We start from the raw sequence: 24330 nt of genomic DNA, 5'->3' as shown, positions 1-24330 counted from the left end.
ACAACAGCAATTTGTTGGGGAAATTGCAGTAAGAGTACCACCACAATGGGTTTGCTAACACGAATGGCGAGGAGAATACATAACAAATGCCAAAATAAAATGTAGACTTACAATAATAAATAACCAAATATAATACATGTTCATATTTGTTTATTGTGCAGCATGAGAGGTATCACTCTCAATTAGCAACCTATCATAAGGACGGCTGTTCATTTTTAAAACGTTTGTGAGGTTTGAAATGGGGATAGATAAAGGACAAGCTATGTTTGAGGCGGTAGGGGGACAGGAAAAAAGGGGTGTTTAAATTGAAAGACATTGTTTGATGATGAGAATGAAATATGAAAGCCTGCTGGAGTAATAGATAATATATTACAGGGAATAGAGTATGCCCGCCAAATGCTGACAAATCTTTCTCTGGATTTCATTACATTTGGTACTTTTCATGTAAATTAATATTAGTTCTGAGGGGTACTTTGGTTTGCAGTGTTCTACACAGGGGATCAGAGTCACTTTGAAGATCAACAGTGTTAACAATTTTTACGAACTTATTCTGCTTTTACCTAATTTGGAGTGCACTATGCGCCACAATGCATTTTAAGTGGAACCAAGATGACATACTTAAGCAACACGCCTTACAATGTGAAGAGTTGACTCTGTTGCGCTGTTATCAAATTTAAATGTTTAGAGTGAAACAATTTGTCACGTGTTTCGATTTAGTTCTTATGATATTCCACAACGTCCGTTTTGAAAAGGCTTTGTGGCATCTTAATAAAAAGTGTATTTAATAAACATTCAGTGAACAATTGTTTATAAATACGTTTGTGAGCCTTAGTGTGCACATAGGAAAGCTAGACAGAGCAAAGATAATACAACAGGAAGGAGTACAGAGAGATTACCTGACAATATATGTTTCTCTTGCAGCTCAAAGCATTATGAATGACACTGATATAACCACGGAATGCATCAAGGCTCAAGGGGAGGGCTATCGTGGCACAACCAACACAATATACAACGGAATTCAGTGCCAAAGATGGGACTCTCAGTATCCGCATCAACATGATTTTGCTCCAGAGAACTACAAATGCAAGTGAGTTTATTAATTACTAAAGTGTTTTTTAAATGTTTGCGTACATTTTGCACCGGGGGATAAGAGAGAAATAGCAAAACTCGCACTAAACTAATTGCGGAAAGGAATTTAAGGGACCCTGGTATATATAACGGCAAGTTTTATGGAGGCAAAACAAAGAAAGGGTGTCATATGTACTTGTAATGTCCATCCACACATTCGAATGGAACACATAAGGAAGCAGTTTACAAGGGCAGGAGAGATTAATTACTTCCGCATAGGTTTGTTGTCACTTGAACCACCTATTTTCTAGTTTCGAAAGTTGCACTGATTGGTTCCAAATGGATATAGCATCTCCTTTGGTAATTATTAGACGTACTTGGGACTTCGCACCCGTTGATAACCGAAGGCCATAATCCCTTCATTTGTGTGATGAATGGCGCTCCTTAAATTCGTTTCAGATGGCGTTCATGATGCCATCTGTGTTTTCAGCTGATCATTTTTTAAGAAAGTTTGATTAATCGCTTACGTAGTTGGGATTTCTTTGGATAACAATACAGAAAACCCCAGTCACAGTCAGGCACAGATGTGTGGTGAACCACCAAATACAAGACGCTTGACCTTTGTATCACTTTGTGTTTTAGGTTATACTTCACTTGCAGTAACACAAATTCTGACTCTAAAAATTCTTTGACACCCAGTTATGTCAATACATTTTTAATTAAATGTTGCCAGTTTATAGGAAATAACTAGAAAACCACATAGGAAATGAAAATAGTTTCATGAAAAATGAATGACACAAGTTTGGAGTAGAAAACACAAGTGAATGTTTCTTATTAATTTAAGAGAAAATTACTTTTGAGAGAGGCAGTTTCGTGGTCTAATATCTACATTTATTAATGATAATGCTATCATCAAATGGAAGAGATGTGTCGGGTTGATCGTTATGGCATTCGTACATTGTAACGCAAATAAGCACATAAGAAGTACATAAGTACATTAGGAGTATAAGTAGAATTCTATCGGGAGTCATTACAGTGCAAGAGTCATATTGATGGAAAATATATATAGCAGTACCTCATTAATGCAGACAATGATTACAGCTAGTCTGAGTTGCAGTCGTACGTTTCAAATAGGTTGTGCCTTAATTAAAAGGCCTGCCCCTGAAAAATATGTGGCAAAAACTAAAGTTTCTTCTTATAATGCAGTACTCTGCGTACATGCTGATGTTACATAGTTGTCATGTAGTGCTATAAGCAATTTCTTTAAAAACTGGACATTTAGTGCAGATATTTAATTGAAAAGTTCCCTGAAAATGTGAAGGCATAATTGTTGAAGAATGTACAGTGTATGGGTGACTCAGTTATTGAAGTTTCAAATCACAATGTGCAAGCCATGTTAAAATGCAGGACTCCATTCTGCTCATCTCAGGAATATGTTTAAGGTATTTTTAGATACTACGGAGAGTTGTCAATAGACATGGTAGTGTAGGCCTTACAACTGAGTAATAAGTACAAGTGACAATAGGACTGGTAGTGCATGCTTCATAATTAGGTAATATGTACAAATGATGTAGTTGACTTAAAATTATATGGCAGATGAAATCTCACTAATATCAATAATAATAGCCAAGCTCTGTTTTCACATGGCATGCAAGTGTTTATAGGTTGCAAATGTCATTAATGGCTACAGAGCCATTACCTTTCGTATTCACTGCAATACCAGTTAAAAAAGAGCATAATTTCCAATGAATGTGGGTGATTCCAACGATATGCTTCATGTTGTGCTTATTCTGCTTTTTGTGAAAGGATACCACCATTAGTATTACAGATGCTCTAGAATATTCATGTCTATGTGTACTTTGCTGAATAACTTCCACTATGAAAAGCTTATTGCAAACTGACACATCCAATGGATGATGTAATCAGTGATGTCATCACTGATGTCATTTAACATGATTAGGTCATAAACAGCACATGGTAAGCTCATAGGCAAAGCATGGTGGGAGTGCAAGTTATATTTAGGCCACTAACGTATAATTGGTGAACTTCAGGGATAGTTTGTTTTTGTAAACATTCATTTTATATCATCACATAAACAAACTTAAATGCCACTTTTACTATTTTTTAAGTGAATCTACAGGTTTATTTTAACCATAAGCTAAAACCTTCTTATCAGAATAAAACTTCACTTTAATCTTTGTTTTTTTAATCACATTTATCAATCTCCCTTGCTGCTCATAATTTTAACCCATGTTTGGCTTAGGTATGGCAGCGGGGCCCGGCCATACAGCCAAAACCTTGGAGGTGCCCAATCTTCACTGCACATGGCCTTTGACCGTGCACCCTGTCCTGTAAATTTTATGCACGGCTCTGGGGGATGGGGTATCTGGGGCCCTAATAAGGATCAGGCATGGTGGCTGCAGACCCCTTCCAAAACCTTTTGACTTTTCCTTGGGGATGGGGTCCCAAGGGCCTGGAAATGACTGAGGGATCGTGGTGCATTCCTCCCTCTGCTTCTTCAATGAATTGGTCCTTGGACAGGGTTCCTGAGGCTTGGAAATAGCCTGGCGAAGGGGGCATTTGAAAAACAAAAAATGCTGAATATGGCAAGTTATAATTTACTGGTATAACAATGACATGTACCCCACCCTACACTGCTTCTGGCCTCAAATATTACATCACTCATGACATTTTACATGATGTCACTGATGACATGACTATGACATCTCCAACTGATTAATAGATCCTGGACACATAGCATATCTGTCAAGATACCCACTTTATTAGATATTACCCTCTTTTTATTTGTATTCATCCACCTAACACACAAAATAGATGTATAGGCTTTAATGGGATTATCTCCTTTTTAAACCTGTAACACTCTGTAAAAAAAAGTTTGTACTCTTCGTCTACACTTGCTGGAGAGCCAGTAACCTCAGCTCAGTAACCACACCAGTTTATTAAGAAGAATTAATTAATTTATTTCCCCAGATTAGCAATGCTAATGTCACGAAAATAACTCTCAAACACGAATGATAAGCATATAGGATCAATAGTGGTTGATTAAAGCGTCTTATATATCCCAATCTGATTAAAACAACCACAAAATTATCTCCAAAAGTATCACACTTATTAGTAATACAAAAAGCGGTAATAATGGCAAAGTATACATTAGTTCAGAATTAAAATAATTTCAAGATAAGTCATGAGCATTTCAAATTAGTTCCCTCACTAACCACAAATTAGCATCAACATGTTGGGCTTCATGTGAAAAGAACTTAGTAACACAAATTTTAGAAAAAAACTTTAACTTGATTAATAAAACAAATGTGCAGCAATTTAATCATTAGTTGCAGCTGGTACCTGAAAATCAAAAGAGACACATCATATCATACAATGACATACATTACCAATAATGAACATTCAATAGCTTGCTTCGGCCACGGGACACCATCAGTTGTATCATCAGAAGATTTGGGCCTAACAACAGCTAAACCCGCTGAACTAAACTCGTACCATCAGAAATCTTTCCTCCTCTCTAACATAAGATCTCTAATACTATCCAACCAGGAACTAAATTGATGACCTGAAACACAACAAATCTACACTAACTATAACATTTTCTTCAACAATAACAATTCCTCTTCTGTCTCGTCTGTAGCTCCATTGTTTCATCGCCTCTCAAATGCCTTGTCTCAGGAAGAAACCTTTACTGTTTCACTTCACTTCCATCCTTGAGGAAAGACCAGATATTAGTAACATTTTCAAACAATAGGATATTTCAACTTATGCAATTTATGCAATGCTCGGTTAAAACATGGCCTTGTAAGACATAACGCAGCAACTCAGAAGGGATAGTTGTGGGCACATCTACACAAACTTCGAAAACACTTTTATGTAAGCCTTAAATATGGAAAATAACCACAGCATTTAGTTAGCATTTTGCTCAGTTAGGGGCAGAAAATGAACATTAACAATAATATTTCAAAATGTACTTGTTTTACATGTTAATTCATTACACAATTTACTATGAAAATTATTCATAATTATATTAGAAAATTCACACTCTCACACACTCTTAAAGACTTCACAAGACCCATAATCTTTAGAGACTAGGTAGAATCTGACGCTGAAAAGACACCCTCTGCTCTTGTGGACAACCTTCTGTAGTTTTGTGAACCACAGCACAAACTTTCCTGAAATAGGCACAATGACATACAACCCTAAACCATGCTTACATTCCTAGTGTGAGAGACACCACCTGTAAGTGGGACACCCCCATATTCTACATTATTCAAAAACAGCATTGCCTCAAATTCTTAAGTGAACTTCTGTAAATAAACATCAATGCCTCCTAAATGTCCGTTACATTAAATTTATATCACTGTATTACACGTATTACAGTTATTTAACACAAGCACATGCCCAGGTATCCACTGGTGGAATATATATTGTCAACAGAAGCTTTAGCCTTTCTCACAGATTTTTAGCAACCAGCTTTGGCTTTAAGTCACAACTTATTTTCAAACATACACCTTCAACCCACATCAGGTGCACTCAAGCTATACATTGTTTAGCAGGTTGTACTACTTGAACCCCTATTTTTAGTGATTTATAACTGCACACTGTAAGGAAATGGCTCCCTGTTGCAATTACCCCCCACTTTTTGCCTGATACTGATGCTGGCTTGACTGAGAAGTGTGCTGGGACCCTGCTAACCAGGCCCCAGCATCAGTGTTCTTTCACCTAAAATGTGCCATTGTCTCCACAATTGGTACAACCCTGGCACCCAGGTAAGTCCCTTGTAACTGGTACCCCTGGTACCAAGGGCCCTGATGCCAGGGAAGGTCTCTAAGGGCTACAGCATGTCTTATGCCACCCTAGGGACCCCTCACTCAGCACAGACACACTGCTTGCCAGCTTGTGTGTGCTGGTGGGGAGAAAATGACTAAGTCGACATGGCACTCCCCTCAGGGTGCCATGCCAACCTCACACTGCCTGTGGCATAGGTAAGTCACCCCTCTAGCAGGCCTTACAGCCCTAAGGCAGGGTGCACTATACCACAGGTGAGGGCATAGGTGCATGAGCACTATGCCCCTACAGTGTCTAAGCAAAACCTTAGACATTGTACGTGCAGGGTAGCCATAAGAGTATATGGTCTGGGAGTCTGTCAAAAAACGAACTCCACAGCTCCATAATGGCTACACTGAATACTGGGAAGTTTGGTATCAAACGTCTCAGAATAATATATCCACACTGATGCCAGTGTTGGATTTATTAAAAAATGCACACAGAGGGCATCTTAGAGATGCCCCCTGTATTTTACCCAATTGTTCAGTGCAGGACTGACTGGTCTGTGCCAGCCTGCTGCTGAGAGACGAGTTTCTGACCCCATGTGGTGGGAGCCTTTGTGCTCTCTGAGGACAGAAACAAAGCCTGCTCTGGGTGGAGGTGCTTCACACCTCCCCCTGCAGGAATTGTAACACCTAGCAGTGAGCCTCAAAGGCTCAGGCTTCGTGTTACAATAACCCAGGGCACTCCAGCTAGTGGAGATGCCCGCCCCCTGGACACAGCCCCCACTTTTGGCGGCAAGTCCAGGAGAGCTAATGAGAAAAACAAGGAGGAGTCACCCACCAGTCAGGACAGCCCCTAAGGTGTCCTGAGCTGAGGTGACCCCTGCCTTTAGAAATCCTCCATCTTGATTTTGGAGGATTCCCCCAATATGAATAGGGATGTGCCCCCGCCCCTCAGGGAGGAGGCACAAAGAGGGTGTAGCCACCCTCAAGGACAGTAGCCATTGGATACTGCACTCCCAGACCTAAACACACCTATAAAATTAAGTATTTAGGGGCTCCCCAGAACCTAGGAAACTAGATTCCTGCAACCTAAGACGAAGAAGGACTGCTGACCTGAAAGCCCTGCAGAGAAGACGGAGATACCAATTGCTTTGGCCCCAGCCCTACCAGCCTGTCTCCCCACTTTGAGAAAAACTGCAACCGCGACCCGTTCTCCAGGGTCCAGCGACCTCTGAAGCCTCAGAGGACTACCCTGCATCTAAAAGGACAAAGAACTCCAGAGGACAGTAGCTCTGCTCCAAAGAAGAAACAACTTTGCAACAAAGAAACAAACTTTAAAGGACTTCACGTTTCCTGCCGGAAGCGTGAGACTTTCCACTCTGCACCCGACGCCCCCGGCTCGACCTGCGGAGAAAACAACACTACAGGGAGGACTCCCCACCGACTGCAACCCTGTGTGTAGCCAGAGTTGACCCCCCCGAGCCCACCCCAGCTGACGCCTGGTTAGACACTGCACCTGCAGCCCCCAGGACCTGAAGGATCCGACCTCCAGTACAGAAGCGATCCCCAGGTGGCCCTCTCCCTTGCCCAGGTGGTGGCTACCCCGAGGAACCCCCCCTTGCCTGCCTGCTTTGCTGAAGAGACCCCTGGGTCTCCCATTGAACTCCATTGCAAACCCGATGCTTGTTTGCACTCTGCACCCGGCCGCCCCGTGCCGCTGAGGGTGTACTTTTGTGCTAACTTGTGTCCCCCCCCCAGTGCCCTACAAAACCCCCCTGGTCTGCCCTCCAAAGACGCGGGTACTTACCTGCTGGCAGACTGGAACCGGGGCACCCCCTTCTCCATTGAAGCCTATGTGTTTTGGGCATCACTTTGTCCTCTGCACCTGACCGGCCCTGAGCTGCTGGTGTGGTATCTTTGGGGTTGCCCTGAACCCCCAACGGTGGGCTATCTTGGACCCAACTTTGAACCCTGTAGGTGGTTTACTTACCTGCAGAACTAACCAATACTTACCTCCCCCAGGAACTGTTGAAATTTGCAGTGTCTAGTTTTAAAATAGCTTATTGCCATTTTTGCCAAAACTGTACATGCTGTTTTGCTGAGTCAAAGTTCCTATGATACCTGAGTGGAGTACTTTTCTTTTAAAGTATTGATTGTAAATCATGAACCTGTGGTTCTTAAAATAAACTAAGAAAATATATTTTTCTATACAAAAACCTATTGGCCTGGAATTGTCTTTGAGAGTGTGTTCCTCATTTATTGCCTGTGTGTGTACAACAAATGCTTAACACTACCCTCTGATAAGCCTACTGCTCAACCACCCTACCACAAAATAGAGCATTAGAATGATCTCTTTTTGCCACTATCTTACCTCTAAGGGGAACCCTTGGACTCTGTGCATGCTATTTCTGACTTTGAAATAGTACATACAGAGCCAACTTCCTACACACACAATATAACTTTTAACATGCACAACCACTCTTGCATCCACGGCTGATGCTATTTTCTCACTATGTACCCATGTGTATGGAAACAATAACTCTGCTGTATGTGACTGTGGTGTTATCAGGCATCAATGATGTGACTTTAGGTGTCATCAGTGACGTCACCAATTGTGTAATTTAACATGCCATGAGTGATGGAATATGGGAGGTCATAAGCAGTGAATGATGGAGGTGTATGTTATTGGTAATTCAGTAAAATATAACTTTCAGTGTTTTTCCTTTGGTCTTTAGGAAATAGACTGATTGGTTCCATGGGACTCCTTTGTCTCTAATAATAAAGCACTTTCTTACCACATTCCAATCAATACGCAACTTTTATTCTCAACATAGATACAGTCCATTATGTAAAATTAAAATAATGCAGGTGGCCCAGTGTGCAGTTACATGCAAAATGGTAGATACATACATATTTGGGATGCCATATATGTTTTTTTCTCTACAGAACAGTAACACATTGTGTGTTCCTCAGTTACTGTCTCCAATTTTTTTAGGGCGACAGGCAATTCCAGTCAGAAATGTGGACCATTTTGACCCTATGGGATCTTTACCAGGATCTCTTCAGGACACAAATATGCTGTCTGGCACCAAACGTATTGGATAGAATGTGGATATAGGCTATATAGTGTGTTTATCAGGCGTATCTGTACTGATGTCCCAGTAAATAAAAACACCAAGACCTGCCTCTCCGCAGTGTACACCATTAAGAATTAACAATTAAGAAGGAGTACTGCCATTATTCCATAAATTCATAGAGTGCATATTTAAATAGGCACCTAGCAACAGGAAACAATTCACATCTGAAACTAGGGTAATACATCTACCCTGTATTTAGTAAAAAACGAGGGATCCAATGTCAAATGTCTACCTGACCCAAGTGCACAATATGCTGTCTCATTCCAAAAAACACCTATAAACAGTAGGGCAGACAATTATAGGCCCTGCCAACGTAACATAAAAAGGAAGAGTAAGCCAACAAAAATGGGCAGTCAACACCAGATAACCAAAGTATCCCTTGAAAGTGATCTAGCTAACACAAAACAAAATAACTGGAAAACCATCTCCCTGTCCTCCTACCAGCAGTAGCATCTGCTGCCTACATTGCAAAATGGCAAAGAAGAGCATGCCGAACCAAATGGGGACCCAACACAGATACCAAGAGTCCCTTAAAAATAGTCTCAGCTATTCATAGCAAGCCAACTGTGAAACCAATTCCCCTGTCTTCATACCAGCAGTGGAGTGCTTTTGCACATCTGCTGTCCACATTGGGAACTGATAAGGGCGATGTGCAGGGAGTTCTTACCTTATGTGAACCTCTAGGGGTGACTTCACTGACCTCTCGTCAGCGTTAGCATTGCTCCCTCCACTTAACACCACCTTTTGCTGCTGCTGCCCCTGTGGCTCAGTGTGTTCGAGGCCCTCCTCCAACCGCAGGCACCCACCTGCACCTGGTGGCCAGTGTTGGCCTTCAGTCTTTGTCTTTCTTTTTCCTTTATTTTATCATTTTGCTCTTTTTGCCTTTCTTTTCCTTGCTTTTCTCTTCTTGTGCCTCTTTGCCTTTTTGTCCCTTGTTTTTGCCCTTTTTCACCTCCTTTGGCAAACCTGCGCTCCCCTGCCACCACTGCCCCTGAGGTCCCACCTCCTCCCATCACCGACTTTCCCCACCTCCCAGCTGAGTGACCCCTCCGACCTCCCTTCCCTTCTTAATTGTGGCAGCTTAGCACCTGTACAGTAAGCATGCCGCTGGTGTGCTGAAGGCACACCAAAAGCAAGCCAGTAAATGCCCATCCACACCCAGACCATGCCCAGTGCCATGGACCCTGGTTCCTGCACTATCCATCGGTACAATGCCAGCACCCTGCACGCCCTCAATTCCAGAGGCTCCACCACCTGCCACTGTGCCTTGCCCAAGGATACTCTCTGCCCAGTCTCCTGCCACATCTACACCTTCACCTGTCCATGCACACTAACCCCCCTCATCTGGAGCACCTCGATACTCAACTAGCCAACACCAACTCACTCATCAAGCATGCAATAGACGTTTGGGACCTCCTCAACTCCCTTCCGACGTCGCCTTCTTCACTGAAACCTGGATCACCACCTCCTCAGCACCGGACATCACCACTGCCCTCCTGACGGCTACAAAATCATACATCAAGACCGTGTCACCAGCGTACGCAAAAACTCAATCCTCCTCATGACCAGCATTAATGTCTAGACCCCTATTGCCAAACACCTGCACTTACAGATCCAGAAAAATCCGTACACCAACCTTGGCAGCACCCTCATCTACAGACCCCACAGACCCAGCCCACCCTTCAGTGAAGCCCTGGCTAACTTCATCGCTTGCCAAGCCCTCACTTTAACAAACCACAGACTTCTCTGTGACATCAGCTTCACTTCAACAACCACAGCAACCCAAACACCTCAACCCTCATGAACAACCTCGCCACCCTCAGACTCAAGCAACTGGTCAACCTCCCCCACACTGAGCATGACATACCCTCGACCCTGTCTTCTCTGCCAGCAACATCACCTCATCACACATCTCTGAACTCCACTGGACCAATCACCACTGCGTCCACTTCACCTTCACCAAGACAATCGAACAGCACCACATCTACCCCCCCCAATGCAGGGACTGGTCCAAGGTCACTGAATACCACCTCAACACTGCTGCTCAGCCACTCCCCACCAACAGACACCACGGATGCCAACGCCTCAGCCCACAACCTCTACCAATGGACAATGGACTGTGCACCCCTAAGGAAACCCGCCTGCAATCAACAGCACAAGAGTCCCAGCTGGTTCTCCCTCGACCTCCAAAAAGCAAATGCAGATGACTTAAGAGAAAGTGGAGAAGCAGTAAAAGCCCAACAGACCAGAAAGCCTTCAGATACACCATCACATCACATCGCCAGCTCATCAGAGCAGGTAGAAAATTGGCCATTCAGGACCAAATCAACACCAACACACACAACAGCAAGGAACTTTTCACCATAGTCAAGGAATTCCCAAAACCCGGCACAGACACCATCAACATCACGCTCTCCCAAGGCCTCTGCAATAACCTTGCCACCTTCTTCCACCAGAAAATAGAGGACATCTACAAGGGATTCACAAGCAATGGACCACCCCCCACCCACCATCGCCACCACCACCACGGACTCCAGCCACCAACCAATTGTGAACCACTGGACCCTCCTCACTCTGGAGACAGCCTGAAGCTTATGAATACCATCCTCTCTGGGGGACCCTCGACCCATTCCCCCACCACATCTTTAATCGAGCCGGCACCATTATCATACCCGAACTATGCTGCACCATTGACTGCTCCATTGAGAATGCCACCTTCCCATTCACCTGGAAACACATGGATATAAACCCAGTACTGAAGAAGCCCTCCGCAGACCAAATGGAACTGCAAAACTACAGGTGATCTCACTGCTCCCTTTTCCAGCCCTGGTAATTGAAAAAGCGATTAACGCACAGCTCACTGACTTCATCAAGACCAACCACATCCTTGACCGCTCCCAATCTGGATTCAGGAGCAACCATAGCACCAAAACTGCACTCCTAGCAGCCACAGATGACATTTGTTCTCTACTGGACTGCAGCGAAACAGCAGCCCTCATCCTCCTCAGCCTCCGCACTGCCTTCGACACAGCCTCCCACACCACCTGGTACACCAGACTACATGACACTGGCATCTGTGGCAAATCCCTGGAGTGGATCCGCTCCTTCCTCACCAGCCGAACCCAAAGAGTCAGGCTCCCACCTTTCACCCCTGAAGCAAAAAGAAACCAGATGCAGAGTTTCCCAGGGCTCCTCCCTGAGCCCCATTTTCTTTAACCTCTACATGATCCTGCTCGCTGAGGTTATCAGACACCACAAGCACAATATCATCTCAGATGACAATGACACACAGCAGATTCGCTCCCTCACCGATGAACCATCAACAGCCTTAGAGAACCCTCACAAAGGAATAGAGGTAGTTGCTGACTATGGCAATGCATTCTATGCCAAAATCAACAACAAACTCCAAACTAGACTTCAGAGAATAGAGAATGCCATGGCCAGACTGATTCTGGACATTCCCCATCACAGCCATATCTCTGCCCACCTGAGAGACCTACACTGGCTGCCGATCAACAAATGCATCAGTTTAAAGCCCCTGACACACATATACAAGGCCCTTCACAACATCCGAACTGCCTACCTCTATAACTGCCTCTCCTTCTACACACTATCAAGGCAACTCCGCTCTGCTGAACTGGCCCTTGCCAGTTCATCCCCAGGATTCAGCAGAACACAGCTGGAGGAAGATCCTTCTCCTACCTCACTGCGCAGACCTGGAACATGATGCCGCTCCACCTGAGGCAGTCACCTTCGCTGGCTCAGTTCAGGAAGGACCTAAAATCCTGGCTTTTCGAGTGACTCGCGGCCCCTTTCTAGCATCCTGAGACCGCCCCCCCGGATAATAAGTCATGCTTTATAAATGCCAATTGATTGATTGATTGATTCACTAGATTGTTAACTGTGTTGTCCATCATAGAAGTAGAAATGGTTGTATTTCTGTTGTTTATCATCCAGGTATCACTCTCATAATACATACATCTAATTGTAGGTTTTTGGCATTTGCAACCATTTAGTGAATTAGGTGGGAATCCTGGATGTTCCATACTGGCCTCTGAGCCACTTGTAATTAGGTTGAGCATTAATAGATCTAGACTGCGTGATACCTGTGTTAATGTAGTTTTCTAAATTTAAATTTTGTTTTATTCAAGAACTAGTTAATCGTGTTGCATGCATAAAATAAACAAAAGTGACTTACATTAATATTTTAAATAGAAATATTTTCACATACTTTTTTGTAAGAGAAGAACATTTTTAATGTTACCTATAGTTTACCTTAGAGAGACTCTGCAGTGATGTAAAGAGTTAGTTTACATTATTTTATTATTATTTATAAATCTTAATAGTATATTTGTGTGTATTCAAATTCATGTTCAAATGCAAAAAGGTTACTAAAATATGACATAGTTAAATAAAAAAATATGGATATATTTCTTTAATATTAAATTGAATTCATTTGTATTTTTAATAGTTTAAATTTATGTAATTTATGTTAACTTATTTCCAATGGAGTTTTCATTCAAATCCCCATCTCTATTATTTCCTATGAAAGGATGTTGTGCTACTAACTGTTGACCATGTGGGGTGCTAGACTTTCTACAGTTTTTTAGTACAGTTAGGTTAGGCTCCACCTCCTTTTTCAGGGGTGGAAGCTTGTAGGTCTACACTTCTGAGTAGCCTTACACTTTTGTGAACAGCCAAAAGGCATAGAGTCAGCCAAAAGTTTAAGAGTACATTTGCACAAGTAAATTACTCACAAGTATAAATCAACTTTATGGATAGAGTTGTAGGTCTAACAAAACTGCAGACCTAAAGCCTATATTAACCCATAGGACATGGTTCAACCTGACCCAGGTATCACTCAGTCCTCAGGTTTACTTGAGCACTAATCACCTGCAAAGTGTCTTAAAGGTGGGCAAGATAAATACATATATGAACTCTAGATGCTACTCTAGTGCTAAATGAACTTTGATGTCCAAGCTGACATTAATATGGGAATACTAGGATAGTGGCCACATTAAAGAGTTCAACAAAAAAGAAAAAAACAACTATCACCCTAGAAAAAGAGTCTAATGCTTGTCCAGTTTTCTTTATGCGGGTGTCAGTCAGTTGGGTTCAGAAACATTTATGGTCTAATTGACCCCTGGAAGAGAAGTCGATCTAACTTACAAGGCAAGTAGAAATTTTTATGTTTTTTTAGTAGGACGAGATGGACTAGTAAACTAACTCTCAACAGGCTCATCCTAAGGTGCTGAAATACTTTTGAATGAAAAAAAACTTCAAGTAGTTCCTAATGCAGTGACACCCATAAGAGTAACTGCCACATGGTGATGGATTTCCTCTCCGTCTAAATGCAAATCGCATAATATCCCATGAGATTTATATTTCGACAGATGGGTTATCTGCCACCGTTGTGGGCTTAGTCCTGACCATACATAAAATGAAACTCTGCAGAAACATGAAAGCTAATGTTTCTGATGGTTCAGGAATCAGGTAGCCTCCTCCATTCAGTGAATCTATACTCCATACTAGAGATATTAAGGCTTACTGACTGCTGGTATCTTGATGTGAAGGGTATATGGTATATGGCACATTAAAGCATGGTAAAGGTCAGGGGAATTGAAGGCTCACAATTGCATAAAAGATGAATGTTGTTAGAGCACATTGACCTAGATGATGTCTTTGGACCCCTTCTTTTATAGCAAAGGACCTAGAATTTGGCAGCATTTTGGTTCTTGAATGAACGAAGACCATTGTGACGTCATCACGCTTATCTCCCAGTGAGGTGGTTTTTGTGCAGGTCGCCCCATGGATCATGTTAGTTTCTTCTGGGATGGCCAGTGTAGCTCTTCCCTCCGGGGTGAGGGTGTCTTTCACACCATATAGCACAGCAGCAATGTAACTCTGCAGGCTTCTTACACCTAGTATGAATGGAAAAGAGATATTCCATACCAGGTTCTCTTCTCCTATACTAGTGTGCAGGCTTCCACAGTGTTCAATTGATGAACCAAGTCCTGACTGATGGGGGCAATCCTTATAGCCCCATAATAGTAGAGTACTTTGGTGTCCAAGACATGATGTCACACATAAAGTGTGCAGCATTACAAAGATGGTGTGTTCCTCCATTAATAGAGGAACATCCTCCCCCTGTTCCTTGAAACATTTTGCATGCTTTGGATGCCAAAATCACACCACTTCTGACTGGTCTTAGGAATCATTTATATTGAGGAAACGCTTGATTCAACATCTGCTGCCAGACCAATAGAGATGGTATGGTAAGTATACGCAGGCCAAAGCGAATGAGAAAAAGACATCTCCCACCTATCAAGTACCCTGGTTTCACGTAGAAGTCAGTAGAGGCATACATGTATACTGGTATATCTGAGTAGGGTAGAACCAGCATACATTAAGGAGGCCACCACATAGTTTTGAAATCAAATGGTGTCCTATGGACACTACTGGTCACCAGTATACACGTGAAAGAAATAATCACAGATACATCCTTCATACATGAACTGTTTAAGGGGACCCAGTTGTGGTGTAGGGATTTTATGGGATTGTGATAGAGGGTTGTTACAAGACTAGAGACACGAGCCCGCAAGGGACTGATTGAGATGTATGTTATTTATTGGTTTAACAATGAAAAGACTCTGTAGTTGTCAGACGTTCCTGGCACTGGTGGCGTCCATTTCCTCCTGTATTCTACTTTCAACTTCTTTCAATGTTCCAGCCTATAAGGTTGCAGTATGGTTGAAAGGGGCAGATCCTGCATGACTAGAACCTTAGCCATTCCTTCTGTAGTGCCCCTCAGTGTCACCACCATCAACTGGCACAGAGGAACCATCACAGAGGTGTTTTAGACGTATTAGACATAGGTAAGTAGACATATTAGGCACTGCATTTTTACTTAGCATATGTAGATCTTAAGTAAGCTCTAAAGACACCTCCATTTGAACTCTGTAAATGTTTCTGTAAACATTTAACATGATTCTAACCTCTAGCCATCTCTACTCTCCTTAGTCTCCTTGAATACTAAGCAAATAATATTTAAGTGGGTGTTTCCTAATTGCTGAAATATATTATGTTTTAACTCATTTGATTCACATTATATTAAATACTATCAGTGTTCAGCATTATATAAAACAGTAACATAATACACATATCTAATAATATACAGAACACAGCATACCTTTAAAATGACACCATGAGCAGTATGAAATATATAGGAATCAAATCTGGCAGTACTTAACACAGTCACCGAAACAGAAGTGTGAGGTTGAAAAACACAACAATACGAAGTCTCACATCCTGAAAGATGTGGAAGTGTTATGTCCATGCATCAGGCATCATGGTTTCCTTCTACACTTTCTGAAATTACAGTTTTCTCCGTTATAAGACCTGAAATTTATAGGAGCCCCGAACTGGAGTGATATGAACATAGCAGAACTTCTTGTATGATCTCCTTTGGAGTTGACATTAACATCATAGCATTACAAAACGTTGATTCCAGTGACTTCCAGGAAATAAAAATCTCTCCTCAAAGGTGGTTGAGTCTGAATCTTTATCTAGCAGACTTCATCCAAATTCTCCATAATCATAACAGCAAATGCCAGTTCAGTTGAATGGAGTGCTATCCGTGGTCTTAGAGGGAAATATTGATCTTCAGTTAAGAAGAGGAGATTTCAATACAAGTAAATCTTTCATGATCTAGCAATTGCAATTCAAGAATTTCCAAGGCTGTCTATTTTGAAATCCTGTGTTTTACATTTGGATCTTTAGAACGTGTTGTATTGACCATTATTTGCCTCCTCTAGAATAAGAGTTTTGTTCAGTTTTACAGTTTTGGTGGGATAGTTTTAAAGAGAATCTAGCCATTCTATACTAAAAGATTAATGGCCAGCTATTAAAGACTTTCGTGATGATTGACCCTATGTAAATGATGATGAAAATGTAGTTGTTCATTTACTGAAGAGCTACTCTCCTTCTCATCCTGTAGTGAAACAATTGTGCCCCACTAAGATGTTCTTATAATGTTTAACGCTCTTCAGTATCCATCTTTTGGAATCAGGGGCATAGCTTGGTTGGTAAGATTGGGGGAAAGAGGGATGAACTATAGATTCCCTAACAATCACACTGGCACATAATATTAAAATACATTATATGACAAGCGGACACATGAGAGGGGCTTAAGGGACAATGGAAAGGGAGAGAAATGCAGATTGGTAGGGTCACTAAGTGAGATAAAACTCATTATTTTGTGAAAAAATCAAAAAATTTTAGTCTTTCTAAACAGAGAGAGAGTGTGCATGTTTGCCTGTGTGTATAAACATGTCTGGTGAAATCTAACCGATACCTCATCATACTCGACTGAAGGCACCTGTAACCAACTTTTTTATCACAAAATACATTTATTAGGTGGGTATAATCTTCAAACCCTCCCTTGGAGCTATGTCCTTGTTTGGAATCAGGGTCTTTTGTTGATCTTAATGTTTGATGATGATGTTGTATTACTGGTGGCAGTTGCCTTGTCAAAAGTATAAGAAATTGTAAGAAATACAAAGAAAGAGCAAAATAAAATGAGTAGTTTGTTGTATTGTGTCCTATTGTTGCCTATCCAGGGATATTGTGCTATTTTAAGACAAGATGTGTGCTTTGTTCCTAGAATTGTGTCAGGATTGCAGAAACCTCAAGAGTTTGTTCTCCTGTTTTTCTCATCTTCTTCCAGACCACTTGGAAGAAAATTGTCAGTTGTTGTATATAAGAAGTAGGAGTTTGCTAAATTTGCATAATTTCCTTTTGCAGAATTGGCATTTAGCGTTTCTTCTGCTAGGTGCTTATCCAATGAAGATGTACAATATACAAGACATATATGAAGTGTTTTATTTCTGTCCTCATTCTAGGATTTAGACCATTGGAGTACACACACAACATAGATAGTGAAACAAATGTGCTTCTACGGTGAATGTCATGAAGGCAGTTTTTGTGCAGTTAATTTAAAATAGATGGAAGATGTGGACTTCCTAACGGAAATGGTGTAATTACTGATAGTCATCTATAATGGTGACGATAAGTTCACTTACTATTGAAATGAGAGTGGTCCAAGCCAACTTGCAGTGGAGGAATCATCAAATGCGAATTATTGTGGCAGTTTTAAAACAAAAAGCCAGAATTGGCAAGAATAAGTCACTCTAGAAATAGATCTTTTAATGTTATAGTGAATTTCTATTATTTTTGTTTATGTCAATTATAAATTAGATCCAGGCTATTCAAATTTTCTAAATTTGGTATAATAATGTTATAACAACTGGAAAGAGTGTGAATGCACATAAAAAGTAATGTCCAGGATTACATTTGGATATGCAAAATATGCATGTATTACTATTAATTTAATTTAGACTGGGAAAACAAAAGTTATTTGATTGAAAAAACGTGAAGAACATTGACACTTGAGTTTATATTCTGTATAGATGGACTTGAATTGAACTGTAATTGATATTAATATGGTCATTAGTACATTAGTTGAAAGTGGTGGGGCATCATTGGTATGTTATAGGAACACAACATTAAACCAAAATCTACTAAAGTTTTGTTTTAATAAGATAACACAGTATTGAACTGTTTTGTGTCACCTGTATTTGAACAGTAGACTAAAATACTTATCAGAATATATATATATATATTGTTACTTATGTATTTGCAGGGATTTAAGAGAAAACTACTGTCGGAATCCAGATGGAGCAGAGTCACCATGGTGTTTTACAATAGACCCACTTATTAGAACAGGATACTGTTCACAAATACCAAAATGTACAGCTTCTCCTAAGCAAGGTAATTAGTAACCAACCTTTAAAAATAAGAATTCATGATATATTTTACAATGAAAGCTTGACTCTTTCATTCTCCTTACATGGCATATAATTGGAAGGAAGTTGGCTTGTGTGGGAAATCTGCATTTGAGTGGTTACCCGAGATTTATCTCCTTTTTCAGGTCCCTTTTTTTGCTGCACTTTAAACTCTGTGCACTGATACCCTTCCAAAATAGGGCTAAAGTGTTTAGGTTCCCCCCTTAAATGTGGGTACATTGGATTATCCCTAATTGACTTATTTAACTAACCTATAAGTCCCAAGTATCGGGCATAGAAAATATGTCCAGGGCATGTACACTAAATGCCACCTGTTGACTGCTTCATACATTGTGCTATCCACAGATTGTGCCTGGAAAACATGGCTTCAGGCCTACCTCATTTTAGCCTACAAATAGCAGCTTGAAACCTGCTTCACATACCTGTCAAAATCACCCTTGTGACAGGCATGAAACCTGATTTTAAATATTAAATGAGTTCCCCCCCAAGCATGCCTTGCCGTCCACAATGTAGGATGCTTAAAATTTAAGAGTGGACCATGGGTAACATTATAAATGGCATTTCATCTCAGTGAATAGGCCCACAGTGACATTGTCAAGGGTCATGCTGTAACTGGCAAATAGAAAAAGATAAAGTATACACTCTACTCTTTAATCTGTAACTGTTCACCTGTACCAGCTACAGACTCATTTCAAAAACTTGTTTTTATATTTAATAATAACTCAAACCAGAAGCGAAGTCATATTTTTATTAAGTATATTGGAAACCTTTTGAAAGTTACCTTTACTCCTCCTGAGCCTGCTGGAGGCTAATTTACTTTAGTTCTCCAGGTACTGCACTTTGCCTGAATGAGGTGTGGAAGATGTCTGAAAACTGCTCCCAGGGGAAGGAGTATGGCCTAAGAGTGGGGAAGTGTTTTTTTTGCCCTAGAGAGAAGACTATATGGGTGGCCCCGGGACTTATTCAATCTCAAAGTTAACTGCCCTGACACAAGAAAATGTGTCAGGTGACACCTGGAAAAGGCCAAACCTTTGTCCCCCATCCAGGCTGGCACAAAACCCAGCATGACAAAACTACTCCCAGAAGCAGTTTTGAGTGCCAATAGAGGAGGGGACTCTTCATTACCCTGGCCACACCTGGCTCTGCACAAGGGGAGATGGGTTTCTCCAACTTGGTTTTTGACAGTGAGAGGCACTGTGGATTGTTTGCAGAAGGGAAAACTGTTGAAAACGTAGGTGGTATTGCCACTGGGAACTTTTATCCCATTGGTTAGGTAGTGCCAAGGAGTCACACCAACCACTAGCTGATGTCAAGTATAAATATCACACTAGAATGCACTGTCCTTAGAACACTTTATGGATCTGTGGAAGGTCACAATAGGACTGGACCTGCTGTTTGTGACCTAAGAGGAGCCCCCAGGGACTAGACTATCTCCCTCTTATAACTTGGACAAAGATGTAGACTCCAAGGTTCACTTGGGTGAACTGCCATATTCTACAGGTACCAGACAACCTGTTGGAGGCCTTTTCCCGAACAACTACGCTAACTATTAGCAACTGAACCTGGATGGACTTTGGTGATGGCCTCTGCCTCACACCTTTGAAGTCTCTCAGTGTCTTTCTCTAAGGTCCTGGGGGCCTGCAAAGTTTCATAGCACCAGGGGGACCCACCTGATTCAGGTATCTGGCTTTTGGTTCCATGGCAGCAGCTACAATTTTAGGAGCGTTCTGCACAGGAAGGATTTTGATTCTCAAAAAGTCCCTTTCAGCATCAGTACTTAAATTCCAGTGCATTTTTCTAAAAAGTTACATTGCGCCTTTCTGAGTGGGAATGATTGAAAGACAATTAAAGGCTTGTAATACATTGGAACAATATTTACTTTTCAGCAGAAAAGTGTTTCTCAGTGAAAAAATGCACTGCTTTGTATTGGTTTTTGTTGAAATGATAGCAGAACTATAATTATTTGAGGGGGCTTTAATCTAGTTATGGTACCTTTCGATACAGTATATACGTCTATATTAGTAAAGGATGCAATTGAAAGAGTCCTATAGGTATTATCAAGTCAAGAATCACATGCCACCACATTTGTGTGATTCCCCACAAATTTTAAGACTTCATTTGAAATAAGAGTTGGTAAGATTCACATATTTGTGTGGTGTATCAGGTCCTGCTAACTGGCAAATTGTTTGTAAACATGTTCATAGAAGACATTGTAGAGGATATTTATGTATAAAGAAGGGTACAGCTGAGATTGGTTATAAATTCAGGAAGGGTTTTAGAGACATCCTTTGCTTGTTATCTCTAATGGTACAAAAAATGTCGAGAAAGATTTAGGAGAAATGTTGACATTTTAAGCATAATTAAAGTTTGGTTCACTCATTTTTGGTAAAAGATCTTAGTGGACATAATATGAGATCACATGAAAAGGCAGACTTTAAATACATAGCCCAACTAGATTGTTTGAATGGTTAGACTATAATTTAAGATGTTTTAAGAGGAGAAAATAGTTGAAAATGTAGAGTTGGAAGGATGCAGTCAAACTTTATAATTAACTTTGTAATTTAGGGGTCTAGATCTGAAGCAGTTGTTGACGTCTGAATTACAATCCCTTGAACTTTGGGAGTTTAGATAAAAGACCTTCATGGAAGCTGGTCCTAGACTGAAATGTTATTCAACTCATTCTTGGATAGGCACACATCCTTCCTTTGTAGAAACTTGTAAAATTTTTACAGTATTCGTCAAATCTAGTAAGGCTACTGTTCATTGGTGACAGCTCCCAATCTGACCATTGTCAATCATGTGCAACTGTGACTTACCTCTTTCATTACAATAAATATTCCCTTGCCTCCTTTGATCTATCGAACTACTGGGCCCCTTCCTTCCAAATCTTATAGAAAATACTGTATTTACCTCAATCCTTAATCATAAATATCCATATTCATTGTTGAGAAGTTGGTAGTCTGTCTTGAATTTAGTGTAACAGGGCCTGCTGTAATGGAAATATGGGAAGAAATGCTATGGGCTACCTACAAGGGTTCTGCAACCATTTTGATTTTGAACCTGACAACTGCTTTCAGCCACAAAATACTCCTCAATTGATTGCTATTTTTGGCGATTTCCAACAACACTACAAAGTGGTTTAAGGGCTGCCTTAATAATAGAAATATGTAAGTAAAATATCAGGACTTACTGCCACTCCCATCCATTCAGACATGAGAGCACCCAGAGCGTTGTCCATTGTCAGCTTCTAACAATCCTTTAGAGGATGTTTGTGGAGGATCAGGACATGACAGCTATGCGATGAAACACAACTGTTCTACCCATCGTCTAAGATTTATAGTTTAGGTTTAGTAGAGATCTTGCTGACAGCTCCCATTCCGAATATTGTCAATCATTTGTTCCTAAAAAACAAAATACCTGAACACTCTGTGCAACTGTGGGTTTTCTCTTTTGTTGGAAAAATCTTCCCTTGCCCCCTTTGATCTATCCATTTACTAGACAATTGCCAATGATACCTACCTTCCAAAGTTTTTAAATAAGATTGTATTTACCTTACTCCTTAATCCCGTTGCGGTCAGGCCTTTTCCCCTCAGGTGCCAGGCCATTTTTTGGCTATTTGGGACACTTCACGCTTAGGCTCTCATACATTTTGGTCCACATAAGCTACCCACACCAAATGTTTATCTTTTTTCCAACATCCTAGGGATTCTAGAGGTCTCCAGAGTTTTTGGGTTCCCTTGGAGGAGACCAAGAAATTAGCGAAAATACAGAGAAAATTTAATTTACCAAAAAAATTGAAAAAAATGCTGCAGAAGAAAGCTTGTGTTTTTTCCCCTGAACATGGCATCAACAAATGGTTTTTGGCGCTACAATCACCATCTTCCCAGCTTTCAGGAAGGAACAGGCAGACTTGAATCAGAAAAACACATTATTCAACACCATTTTGGCATTTGACTGGGACATACCCCATTTTTAAAAAAAATTGTGCTTTCAGCCTTTTTCCAGTTAGTGCCAGAAATGTGTGTGAAACCAATGCTGGATCCCAGACAGATAAACATTAAATAAAGGTAGACAAAATTCTGAATTCATCAAGGGGTCATTTGTGTAGATACTTCAAGGTTTTCCTACCGAAAGTAACGGCTAAAATAAAAAATATTGAAATTGAGGTGAAAAAAAGAGCCATTTCTGTCCACGTTTTCTTCTATAACTATTTCCAGCTATGGCAGATTTTTTAAAGCAATATACTGTTATGTCTGCTGGACTCTTCTAGTTGCAGGGATATATAGGGCTTGTAGGTTCATCAAGAGCCCTTTGCACCCAGAGCCAATAAAGGACCTGCACCTTTCAATAGGTTTTCATTGTATACTGGGTATACAGCAATTAATTTTGTGAAACATAAAGAGTGAAAAATAGCTATCAAGGAAACCTTTGTATTTCCAGAATGAGCACATGAGAAGGTATTGAGAAGCAGTGGTTATTTGCACATCTCTGAAATCCGAGGTCCCCATACTAGCATGTGTATTACAGGGCATTTCTCACGTAGATGTCTTTTTTACACACGGTTTTATATTTGTTCTTCTATTTTGTGTTCTCCCAAGTCTCCCGATAAAAATGGTACTGCTCCTTGTGTGGGTAGGGCTAATGCCCGCAACAGAAAATGCAACTACATTGAAATCTGACATGTTTTTTTGAAAGAACTTAGCTGTGGATTTTGGCCTCTAGCTCAGCCAGCACCTAGCAAAACGTACTAAACCTGTGCAGTTTTCAAAACTATGCACCTAGGGGAATCTAGGATGGGGTGACCTGTGGGGCTCTCACCAGGTTCTATTACCCAGAATCCTTTGCGAACCTGAACATTTGGCAAAAAAACACTTTTTCCTCACATTTCGGTGATAGAAATTTCTGGAATCTGAATTTCCTTCCACTCAGCATTTCCCCAGGTTGCCCAATAACAATGGTACCTCACTTGTGTTGGTAGACCAAGCGCCCGCGACAGGAAGTGCCCCAAAACACAACATGGACACATCACATTTTCCCAAAGAAAACGGAGCTCGTTATTGCACAATGCCTAGCTGTAGATTTTGGTCTCTAGCTCAGCCGTCACCTAGGAAAACATAGCAAACCTGGATATTTCTGGAAACTAGGCACCTACGGGAACCCAGAATGGGGTAACTTGTGGCGCTCTCACCAGGTTTTGTTACCCAGAATCCTCACAATTTAGCAAAAAAAACTAATTTTTCCTCATTTTTTGGTGCTGCAAAGTTCTGCAATCTAAGGAAAGCCACAAACTTCCTTCTCCCCAGCATTCCCCCACATCTCCCAATAGAAAATGGTACCTCAGTTGTGGGTGTAGGCCTAGTGCATGTGAAAGGATGTGGCCGAAAACACTACGTGAACACATCCAGATGATCAAATATGAAACTACCAGTTATTTGCGCAGGGGGCACCTGCGTTTTTGGTCCTGGG

General features: G+C 41.1%; 1 protein-coding gene across 3 annotated transcripts in view; it reads left to right on the top strand.

The window, feature by feature from the left end:
- Positions 1 to 24330, top strand: part of HGF (hepatocyte growth factor) — a 299651-nt gene that overhangs the window by 165124 nt on the left and 110197 nt on the right. For all 3 annotated transcript variants that reach the window (XM_069228683.1, XM_069228684.1, XM_069228682.1), the window contains exons 8-9: positions 922 to 1087; positions 18702 to 18829. In XM_069228683.1, coding sequence (XP_069084784.1) covers positions 922 to 1087; positions 18702 to 18829 — 294 coding nt within the window. The remainder of the gene's footprint in view (positions 1 to 921; positions 1088 to 18701; positions 18830 to 24330) is intronic.

Source organism: Pleurodeles waltl, chromosome 4_1, assembly GCF_031143425.1.
Source record: "Pleurodeles waltl isolate 20211129_DDA chromosome 4_1, aPleWal1.hap1.20221129, whole genome shotgun sequence".
Lineage (NCBI taxonomy): Eukaryota > Metazoa > Chordata > Amphibia > Caudata > Salamandridae > Pleurodeles > Pleurodeles waltl.
The sequence above is the reverse complement of the archived record's forward strand: the minus strand, read 5'-3'. Positions and strand labels throughout refer to the sequence as shown.